Consider the following 12,449-nt stretch of genomic DNA (forward strand, 5'->3'; position numbering starts at 1 on the left):
GTGAACAATCTGAGAATATTAAGTAAGATTTTAAAAATTTATAGCTGTTATGTGGAGGATGAATTTGATGCAAGGAGACAAGTTAGAGGGCTCTTGATAATCTGAGATAGCCTAGGGCAAATCAAAAGATAGATGGTGGGAGGAAGAATGGACAGAGGAGATAAATTCTAGAAATATGTAGGAAGCAAAATCAACAAGACATGATTACTAGAGGTAAGGTAGGATGGAATTGGGGCAGATGATGGAAGGAAAAAGTTTGAACCCTTGGTTCCTACTTTAGGTGATTGAGTAGATGGCAGCCACAGCAATCAAGACAAAGAATACATTAGAAGTAGTCTATCCCCAAGACCACATTATAAAAGGCCTAGGAAAGTATATATAGCTTTACATGTAGGATTACATATAGTACCTACATTTTATAGAGGACTACATTAAAGATGGTCACAAAGCTATCGATCTACAATGTGTGAGGGGAAGATAAAGCATTTGGCAACCTAACAAAAGAATTTCAGAAACAGAATATTATATTTTCTCATATAAATAAAAATGTGTTATCACATTAGCAAAGAGCTTAAATAAAGGATCTCAAAATTTCTGAAGTTTTAAACTTCCCTTAACCAACACTTCTTTATTTCTATGTCGGTCATTGTTCATATGAACATTAACAGGAACCAACCATGGCTCAGGTGAGAAAACAATGCAACTGACACTTTATTTTCCTTTGCCAATAACTCAGGAGGGAAGGACTCCACAAATTAGGTTGACACATGGTGTCTAGAAAGAATTAATTCCCACTCGATTCTGGGCAAACTTACAAGCTGGGCTCCATCCATAAAGACTGATGGGAATTGTGAGGATTGGTTTGTGTGGTGTTATTTTCTATTGCCATCAACAACTGGACAGAAGAATACCAATCACCGAAGATCACCTTGTAGTTTTTGCTGCTGCATTATCCAGAGACACTTGGGAATTGTTCCACATTTGGAAGTTTTTCTTGACCTGCATTGGATAGTTTTGCTGTATTTGTCATGTTGATATCTTCTGGCAGAACACTTAGACACTTATTGTAAGAGTTTTATCAGAGGACAAAACTATTTTGAATATGCCAAATAGAATTATAGTGCACTTGAACAGTCACCATCCATCTTTTATCCATGATTAACATTCATGATGTAGCATCAGAAAGATTTGAATTAAGAGACATCAGGAGAAAAAAATATATGTATATTTATATATATATATATAATTTATATATATAAATTTATAAATATATAAATTTATAAATATATATATATATACATATATATATATACATATATATATGTATATATATATATTTAAATGTTTCGTGCTGAAGCCATTCCTGGTTAAGGAGCACTTAACCAGCATATCTAGTAGATTAATTGTACCCACAGTACTCTCTTATACATATTGATTGGATTTCAAATTAGCTCTAGGCAAAATCATAAAGAAAGCCAAATTTTATCTTTGGAATCCTTTTGTTTTCAATGTACTCACTTTACTGAGTGCCCATTCTGTGCTAGGTACTATTCTAAGCAAAAAGTTCCTACCCTTGTAGGGATTACCCTCATTCTTCTTCCAACTCTTCTCATTCCCAGGCCTCAGTTTGTCCCCTTGCTCTAGTTTTCCCAGAAATAGAAAATACCCCTCTTGCCTCATTTCTCCATTGAAATACATCTCATTCCTTAGTGATTATCTTACTATACATGATTACATTACTATAACACTTGGTAACTCAGTTATGTATGAGGCTGATGTGGGAAATAGGAGAGTGGAAATAATTTGGAGCATCCATATCAAACCATAGCATCTGAAAGCTATGACACCTGGGCAGAGCAGTGGCAGCATAAACCAGCAGAAAGAGGTGAATTCTGAAGCCAGAGGTTTAACTCCCAGCTGCACCCCTGTTAACAGTGTGATTTAACTTGCCTGGACACACTTTCTTAGATTTTAGTCGTGAATACGAGTAAAGGATTAGAAATGATGTATATACCAGGGGCAGGAAAAGGTAAATGGTCAAGCCATAATTATTATAGGGGTACCTGTGTGGCTTAGTCAGTTAAGCATCCGACTTTAGCTCAGGTCATGATCTCACGGTTCGTGGGTTTGAGCCCCTCATCAGGCTCTGTGCTGACAGCTCAGAGTGTGGAACCTGCTTCAGATTCTGTGTCTCATCTCTCTGCCCCTCTCCCCTTCATATTCTCTCTCTCTCTCTCTCTCTCTCAAAAATAAAAAACATTAAAAAATTTTTAAAAAGAAACAATTATTATAATTTTATTTCTTTGATGTCAAAATTAAGGAATGTTTCCACCATCAGTCCTATTTATTCAGTGATCGTATTGTATGCAGGTTTGTCTTGGGACTCATGGCATTATTAAATGCCACTAATTGAAGATCAATTGACTTTTCGCGGGGGAGGAGGTTTTTCGAATTTTGAAATAATTATTATAAAGTTGGCTATTTAGAACAAAGAACTCTACATTTTGCAAACCATTTGAAAATAAAGTTGCTGAACAGGTGTGCTATTAACCCAAGTTGAACATTTATTTCCTACAAAGATGTTTTTTAACATAACCACAAGACTATCTAAATCAAGAAGCTAATATGAATAAATTTGAATCTGCAAATTCTGAGACCCTATTCAAATTTCACCATTATCCCAATAATGTCCTTAATAGTAAAATGATCCCATTCCGAAGAACACATGGCATTTACTAGTCATGTGTTTTTAATCTTCATATCACAACTGTTCTCAGCCTTTCCTTGCCTTTCAAGACTGACAGTTTTGAAGATAACAGGCCAGTTCTCTTCTTGAATATTCCTCGATTTGTTTGCCTGGTATTTTCTCAAGTTTAGAGTTACATTATGCATCTTTGGCAAAGGTATCACAGAAGTGATGCAGCGCTCTTATTGTAGCATATCAAGGGGTACACAGTTTCAATCTGTCCCATTACTGAAACTTTGTGATTACTGTTGTATCTGCTAGGTGTCTCTACTATAAAGATACCCTTCCATGTTAAATTAATGCATATTTTGTGGGATAGAATTTTGAAACTGTATGCTTCCTGTTTCTCATCAAAATTTGATGTATTAATTTATTTGTTTTCATGTAATACAGACTCATGGATTCCAATTCCATTCTATGTGTTATAATCCAATACTAGCATTCTTTATTTTGATGCTACAATTGTCCCAGATTTGCCCAGTGGGAACCCCTTCAAATAGACTTCTGAGTCCTTTGGGGATGTCTCCATCATTCTGTAGCACCACAAGATGCTCCTCATTTTTTACTTTCTCTGTCTCAGCACTGAGAATCAACCATTTCTTCAAGGAACTCTTTTTGTATTAGTGCAATATCCACAAGTCAATGTCTGAATGCTGCTATCATGGAGTCTCTTCTCTCAGGACCTCACAGCAGACAAATGGAGAAAATATATGTATGTAGGTATAGATTTAGAATTATTTCTGTATGTATCAAAAGACACTGAGGAGCATGAGATCACACCAACATTTTGAAATCCCATCTAACACCACAGGGAAGGAAAAGAAAAAGAATAGGAGGGAAGAAAAAGGGAACAGAAGGTGAAGAAAGGGGAGTAAAGGCAAGGAAAGAGAAGAGAAGAGAGAAAAAGAAAGAAAGGGAAAGGGAATTAAGGGGAAAAGGAAGGGAAGCGAAAAGAAGAGAAGCAGAACGCTGTCATGTTAATAGATATGCCTTTAGAAGACTTTAGAGATGGATGCCTGGGTGGCTCAGGGAGTTAAGCACCCAACTCTGGATTTTGGCTCAGATCATGATCTCAAGTTTGTGGGATGCAGCTGCACAATGGGCTCCACACTGGCAGCATGGAACCTGCTTGGGATTCTCTCTCTCTCCCTTTCTTTCTCTGTCCCTCCTCCCTTCATGCATGTGCTCGCTCTCTCTCTCTCTCTCTCTCTCAAAATAAATAAATAAACTTAAAAAAAAAGAAGAGCTTGAAGAAAGCACAAACTCACATTTCAAAGGGAATGACAACACTTTAAAAATGCCTGTGTTTTCTATTTGTTCCCTTGTTTTTGTTTTTGTCTTTGTGTTTTCCTGCTTGCACTCAACAGTTGGGCTTACTCCCTCCTCTACCTCTCTCTGCCTTTTCATGAAGACATGAAGAAGAGTTGTGGGTATTCCAGGCCAACCATCAATCAACTGACTCCCAGATTTGTAAGAGAGCCCAGCCAAAATGAGCAGAGCCATCTACCCAATCCATAGCTACCCATAATCCATGTCAGTGCATGGGAAACCCAGCTGAGACTAGAAGAATCTCTGAACTAACCTGTAGTCCTGTGAACAATAATAATTTGGTTATTATTTTAAGCCACTGAATTTTTGGGTCAAGTGTTATACATCATTATTCTGGCCTGTTGAATTAAACTAGAAGTTATAGTATGAAATCATAAATACTTTTCCCCTATCAATTATATTTTCTGCAGTACTTAATATTCCACAGACATGGTTTTACTTGAAGATGGGTAAATGGACTATGGTTAGGTTTCACAGTAAGTTAGATGCATACAACTGAGACCATTAGAGTAGAATCTTATCTTTGTATGATTGACTAAATGACCGCAGACTATAATCCTGAACCATGTAGTGAACATTTCAAGAGCACAGACAATGTATTATTTTTCTTTGTATATCTAGCACCTGGGAGAGCCCCTACTGTATTTGCAAGAGTGTAAGAACTCATTCAGTAAGTGAATAAACAAAAAGAAAAGTGAATTCTGGCCAGTTATTTTAAAAGTTGAGTATAATAAATATTTATTTAATGAACAAAGGAATGAGGATTCACATTAACGAAACAAAAATCCTTCTAATAAAATTAAGGAGTAGAAAAAACAAGCCAATAGAACTGGCTCTAGTAATGAAGAAGTATGTAAGAATAAAGGAGAGATGACAAATATTGATGAAAGGGACAGTTTTATAAAGCAAGCATCATGGCAAAAGAGTTAGGAAAGAGAGCATTTCATTTTCCTGAAAACTCAGCATCCCCAGACCTTCTCAGTGTATGATTTACATGTCACAAATTCCTAAAGAGAGATAGATGTGCCGACAATATTTTCAAAGTGAGTACACAAGAAGTATGCCAGGATTCCTGAGTTCTGTAAATGTGGCAACATTGCCTCAGCAGAGGGTGCACGTAGTTGTGTTTCTTGTGATTTCAACAGAAATTAATTTTGTTAGCATCCTTTAAAAACAAATGTAAACGCTTGGCTTTCTTTTCCCATGTTCCAATTAAAATCAGGATTTTAACAATTATTTTCAGAAACCAAGTTGATGTTGATACATTACTATGCGGATAGCTCTGTGTTGTAGCAATGATGTTTTGTGCTTGGATGATAATAACTGTCAAAATGCAAGGGGTTAGTGAACAAGACCCATGGGGAATGGCAGGATGACACTCTATGCAAGACATTCTGCTAATAGGTCTGAGAGCAATTACTGTATGGTTTATGATCACAACATTTAACCCTCTCACTCTCAGACTGGAAGAAGCTTAGCTAGCAATCTGCTTGAGGAAATTTTCAGCACTCTATGTTTTATGAGTAAAGTCCATTCAAGGAACATGTTATGAGGACTGTCAAATATATCTGTGCATTAGAAACATCAATGTGCTCTATAACATGACTGTTGCACAGCAAATGAGCAAGCTCAGAGAAGACTGGGGCCTCTGACTTCACCCATTCCAGAACCAGCCTATTCAGATTACTTGCATTTCTAACTTTAAGTTCAGTTGATCAGTTACTCTTTCCTTGTTTTCATGCACTGCTCCTTCACATCAGCATTAGGGTTTCACTATTTTTACTTGAGTGCTGTTATGGCATTATGCTAGCTCCTATTTTCTTTAAAGGAAGTATAATTGTATGAGTCATGTTTACAGAAAGACAACATAAGCCTATGATAATCATCTCACTTACCCATCGAGTTAGTACTCTTTCTAAAATATTCCAAATGTGCTACCATCTCCTTTCCTGCTAACCAGTAGAGTACCTTGGTTTCTCAAATCCTTAATTTTTTCCATATACCAAATCATGTTCTATAACTAATTTACTCCATTATCTACTACCAAGAAAGAAGAGCAAGTGATTTAGATTAAACCATAACAAGGAGTGTGGCGGGGAGGGGAGAGTCATAATATGATTATTGAAAGGAAGCTTCATAATTTGGAGATTTGGAGAAAGACAGTGACTATATGGTAAAGGTTAGATGTGACATTGAAACACATTTGATCTGGAGATAGTTTCTGAGCCTATAAGATTCAGATATAATAAGTTTCTAATTCTATTCAGCAGGACGTCCAGTGACTGACAATTTGAATTAATGATTAACTAAAAATTATCTTCTAATTCGATCATTATATGTAATATAAACATTTTTACAAATGACCTATGTGAGGTCCTTCTAACAAATGTATGTTTGGGGTAAATGGATTACTTTTTTTCTCTAAAATCTCATATAACAAATTTAGCTTTATTTTGTGTAATACTTGCCTGAATTAATTTGCAAAATAGAAGTATCACTGCCAATAATAACTTTCATTATTTAATGCTTATTGTGAAAGTTATTTGAGGTGTCTGCTTAGTTGCTGAGAACCCCAACCAGGGTTTATAGGTACATTTGTACAGCCTGTAAACCTAGGGAATACTATTTACATTTTATTCAGCATAAATTAATAGATATATTTGTTATATATATCCTTATAATAATTTCCACCAAATTTAGCACTAAAATTTTGCAAGGGAAGTGCAACGTTTCCTAATTCATACATAAGTATCACTTAGCCCAGGAAGAAGAAAATTTTTGAAATTTTCCTTTCAAACCCAAAATTTGATGTTTCCAACAGAAGTTCATTTGATATGACTTTGCCTCCCTGTCTAGAGATTTTTGGATTGGTAGTAGACACAGGCCTATGCTGGGCCAACAGAATTTTCTCCTGATCTGTTTCTCTGTCAAGTTGGAACTAAGGACATGAAAAACCAAGAGCTACAGAGAGGCCAACTTTTGACCCATAGTGAGGTCAAAGAAACTAATATGCAAAGAGATAAGAATATTAAGACATGAATAAAGGAGTAGGGACACAAAAGAAAGGAAGCATAGTATCTAAGAAATGGTTGGCTTACTTGTCAATGTCTTTCCATCTCTTGATTCTACTTGCTTCTGTATTCAGTTGTCTTTTGTTGTCATGGGTTTCAGCATATATGCACACAACCTCCCCCACAATTGAAAACTTAAATTATATTGAGTGAAAAATAGTAGCCTTATCAATAGAAAATTATGATATTTTATAGTGACTGCTATGGTGGAAAAGGATAGGGTGATGGATCCCAGACCCAAATTTGAGTAACATAGAAGTTTTTCTGCAGGAAGTATCCATGGAGGGGCCTACAAGAAAGATGGAGTTAGCCAGATGGATAACACAGAAAGGATTCCAGAAAAGGAAATGGCATTATGAAGACTGTAGATGAGAAAGAGCAAGGGGAGTTGAGGGGAAAGGAAGTAATTCGAGCTGGTGAAAGATGAGACTGGACAGTTACACAAAGTTCAACTTTTAAAGGGCTTTTGTAAACTGTACTAAAGAGTTTGAACTTGGTCCTGAGAGCAATGCAGAGCACAAGATAAGTCTGCTAAATAGGCAGATGGAAACCATTTAGGGATTTGGGGGTCTTCTTGTGTTAATTATTTTGGTTTTTATCCAAATAGCATGTTTAAAACATGGGAGAACAGATTGAAATTTCAGGGAGAAATAGGTAACTCCAGTTAGTATAACTGGAAATGTAAGAAAACATAATGAGGAGAAACAGGAAAGGAGAGGAGGAGAGGGTCACATGCGTGCAAGACATATTTCATAGGTAGCAGAGAAACTGAAGGCAGAGGGTTTGTGAGAGGAAGAATCTCAGAGGATAACTGGCAGTCTGAAATGGACGAAGCAAAACTTGTGTGTGATTTTTTTTTGAGAAGCATGTTTTTCTCCCTTTCATTCACTGGCATGTTGTGAAAAGTGAGAAAGCAGGGTTATATAAGATAGGAACTGAGGAGATCTAAATAGCTATAAAACCCACTCTATCTGAGAATATCTAGCTGGTCTAAAGGAAATATCCAAGGGGCAAAATGATCTTTGGCTCAATATGAAAAGGTGGTGACATCCAAAACTTTTTTTTTTTTTTTAACAAAAGCATGGCAGCATAAATCTTCTTATTCTTTACATAAATATTTGTTGTGTTCCTGCCATGTGCAAGGCACTATGTTGGGCATTGGGTATATATTGGCAAGGAAGATATACATTGTCCCTGCCCTCATGGAACTTACAGTCTAGTGGGGGGGGGGGAGTAACCATTCAACAAATAACTTTAAAATTATTAGTAATTGAGGGTGTGTAACAAGGAGTTCTACTAAACCTACGTGTGTTTGCGGAAGTGGTGTTTGAATGGTACTGTGGACCAAACTATGTTCCCCTGAATATGTGTGTGGATGTTCTAACCCCAATATGACTGTATTAGGAGACAGAGCCTTTAAGGAGTTAACTAAACTTACAGGACTGGTGTCTCTCCTTAGTTGCAAAGAGCCACTTCTTTCCTGACCCATCTTTCTAGACTTCAAAGAGAAGGGAAGTCTCATTCTTCTCTTGTCATTATTGGTCATGAAGCAATACTTAGCAGCCCATGTAATTACATATGTATGCATGAAATCTTTATTGAATGTTTATTTTTGCAATGTCTATCATAGCAACATTTCTTCCTCACAGAAACATGATGAGGTAGGTAATATCATTATCGTCATTATGTAGACAAGGAAACTGAGGCACAGAGTAGGTGACAGAAAACTGGTATTTGTTTTGGAAGGTTGGTCTCCCTTCACCATGCCCATTATAATGTACTTAAGTTTTCTTCCATTTTAGATATTTAAGTGAGATAGCATTGACAAACTACACTCAAAAGACTCAGGTGTAAGAAGACCTGTTTCTAGTCTCTGCTGGTTCATGTGAGCTCCCAGAATTGGGCTCCAAGGAAGTTGCATTACAGTCCCCACATTCTGGCAAAAAAAATCTTTGATTAAAAAAATAAATACACACAGCCTTTTAGAAGAACTCCAAGAATAATCCCTGGTAAGTATACTCAGTGTCAGAAGACCCACACTAAAGAGTGATGGAGTCTGCTTAGACAGAGGACACCTACAGCCCTGGCAGGAGAGCAGAGCAAGCTGTCCTCTGGTAGCCCTACTGTGGGACCCAGGTTTTTACTCTCTGGCCTCCCACTTATATCCATGAAGAAATGGGCTGGGGAGGTGTCTTATAAATCTGCTGTTTAGAGAAGGCAGGTTACAGATGAAGGGAGGAAGCACCCTTGCATTTCCTGGACCTGCAGTGTGTTTGTGTTTCACAGCAAGATGTAGCCCCTGAAGAAATGGCACCTGCTGCAGGGAGCCATCTTGAAGTAGGGAGGAAGGTGGGGTCACAACCCATCCACACAGCCTTTACTGCTAGGAGATGTTAGCTTCTGGGTAGCCATTTATAAAAGCGAGGTTGAAAGAGAAACTTAAAACTTTAAAAAAGTAGATAATCATAACTTGATCAAAGGGAACAGGAGGATGATAAAATGGTAAATAAATCAAATAAAGAAGAAAATCAAAATAGCCAAAATAAATAAACAGTATGGCACAAACGGGAAAAACCATTAGACAAAACAGATCTACAGCTTAATACAAGTGGCGTGTGATGTATCATGAGTGAAGGCGGTGGCAGGGGACCAGGTGGCACTTTGCACTTTCCCCTTCCCGTCCCTTCTACCAGGTCAAACTCCACTTGTTTTTCTAAGCCTTGAAGCATAAGACCCTTGGAGAGATTTTCTCCATTGAAAGCCTCAGGCAAAGCCCTGGAATCTGCCTCCCCTGCCTATAACCCAGATGCCTTCATACCCAAACGTTTAAAGGCTATCTAATCAATATGCAGAGCTCCAGAGGAGCCTCTAATATCTAGCAGTTCAGTGAATACAGGGGAAAAACACAGAAATACCTACCACCTTGGTTCCCATCTGCCCGATCTTGCCTTAATTCTACTGCTGTTGAAGAAGAATGTATAGTTTTCCTCTCAATCTTCACTTAGCTTTTCACTAAGAAGATTTCAACTCACCTGACCTGATAGTGACAAATGTAGTAATGCTATTGTTGGTGTTACAGACAATAACTGTGGCTTCGGTTGCGTGGTAATTAACTGTGCATGTGTGTGTGCACATATGTGCATGTATGTGTGTGTGTCCCTCTCTGTTACATTTTGAACATACTTTTATCTTTCTTTACTTTTTTTTTTAATGGTACTGATTTAGGTAACCACCTGGGTAGGTTGCATTAATGGCCCTAAATCTTCACCCTTGCCTATATGTAAGCACTTTGCCATGTGTGGAGATCCAATGAAAATATTAACCTCATCCAGAAACCACCGTCAGACACACCAAGAATATTGTTTGACTAAATGTCTGGACACCCTGTGATCCAGTCTAGTTGACATATAAAATTAACCATCACACCACATGATGTTGCAGTTACTCACACTAAAAATATATGCTATTTCCTCAACCTTTAACTTAGATGTGGCTACATGATTTGTTGTTACTTTCGCAGTGTTAGCAGGCTTACCAAGCTTTTTGGTGCTTCTACCTGTGCTCATTCACCTCTGCCTGACTATGGGATAATACATCTGGAATAGTTTGCTGGGCCCGTGAGGAAGATGAGCAACTCATGAAGCAGAGCTGAGTTACCCCCACTGAGCTCAGCCTGAGTGAGCCAATCTCTGCCAACCCACAACCACATTAACTAAGTGGAAGCTTATTGTTGTATGACTGAGAAGTGTGGGCTCTGTTATGCAGAGCAATTGTGCTCAGTTAACCATTACACCATCCATTTTGTTTATGTGGACCTTTTTTATCTGTTCTATATGTTCAGTTGTTGCAAACTTTCCTACACTCCTTGATCTTTTTTATCTGTTCTGAATGATTATGATAGTACAGATACTTTACTTAGGTTTAATATCACCCTTATCAAAAGAACATAATACACATATTCAGTACTGAAAGTTAAGTGTGACAAATTAAACTCACACAGCTCTCTGGAAGTGTACAATGTAAGGAAAAAGAAACACTTTAATGCAAAGAAGTGAAACTCTGTAACACACAGAAGTGATTCCAGTGGTCCCTGCTCAAAACCCGTAATGTCTCTCCACCAGTTTACAGAGTCTCACAGGTAGGCTCTACGCCCTCTGGTCTAAACTCCTCTTTTTGCCTTGTGTAACCTGTAAGTTAAACAGCAGAATTAATGGATGGTAATTATGAAAGTAACTTGCTTTTTTTTTTTTTTATATATTTTAAAAGCCAGATATATTTTTAAACGATCATGCCTACAATAAGTAAATTATGTAGTGATGGAACATCAAAAAAAAGTTGATGAACAAAAAGGCACATTCTAAGAGTTCAAGAGTAGAAAGAACAGAAGAGTTCCTTTTGGTTTGGTTCTAAGGTAAGAGAAAAGAGAAACAGGTGTACTAAAATGATATCTCGGGTGAAGGTTTCTGTCAGCTGAAGCAGTTAACATTGGCGTCTTTCTCCCTGGTCTGAAGCAGTCTTTTCTTTCATTGACTTCTGAGAGTGTGTTTAATCTTCCTTCGTGTACAGATGGTACATCAGGGCTACCACCAGCGCTGAGATGGCGGGGATCACCCAGTTGGTCCACCAGCTGGAATTAGAATCAACAGTAGTAATGAGAGTCTCCGAAGGTTTGATTATCTTTGATCTGTCATCCGGATGAAGCTCTCCAATGATGTACGTTTTGGACAATTCTCTAGCATCTGTAGAGTGCCCGACATCCTCAAAGTTTTCAGTAGCATCCCCTCCAGCTTGTTCCCTTAGCACTTCTTATCCACCAGGATGCTCCTCCAAAAACTTGGTCAAATCGTACACCTTGTGGTGCAGGATCAACCAGATGCTCTTGCTGTGGTTGTGCTTCTGGATCTCTTCCAGGGTGTAGTACTTGACGGTCTGGTCCGACTGCTCGGCCATTTCGGAACGCGGTGGGCCTCAGGCCGTGCAGACACCAGCCCAGCCGGGCGAAGCGGGGCGCGCGTCTCAGCTAGCTAGGTCCGGGACATTCCCCGAAAGTAATTTGCTTTTTATCTTTCACCAGTTCAGTGTAAATATTCCTTCCCCTACCCCAAATGCATACTTAGACAATCTGATGACCATTTTTTTCTCTTGGGTTTTTTTCTTTCTTATACTCCCTTTAAGTTATAAGCATGATCAGTGAATACATGTGCCAGTTCAATATGTCATTCAAAGCTCTAAAGTTAACGTAATGTTAAATTATTTCCTTCCAAAAAAAGAGGTTAAAGTGGGAGAAAGCCAAAGCATAAGAG

General features: G+C 37.9%; 1 protein-coding gene across 1 annotated transcript; it reads right to left on the reverse strand.

Moving 5' to 3' along the window:
• Window positions 1-11,481: 11,481 nt before the first annotated feature.
• On the reverse strand, window positions 11,482-12,190 carry LOC122217096 (cytochrome b5-like). Its single transcript, XM_042933986.1, is given in 1 exon segment — window positions 11,482-12,190. A coding segment is annotated over 1 exon segment (405 nt). The 5' UTR covers window positions 12,097-12,190; the 3' UTR covers window positions 11,482-11,691.
• Window positions 12,191-12,449: the final 259 nt, after the last annotated feature.

The sequence above is a fragment of the Panthera leo genome, chromosome B1 (genome assembly GCF_018350215.1).
Source record: "Panthera leo isolate Ple1 chromosome B1, P.leo_Ple1_pat1.1, whole genome shotgun sequence".
Lineage (NCBI taxonomy): Eukaryota > Metazoa > Chordata > Mammalia > Carnivora > Felidae > Panthera > Panthera leo.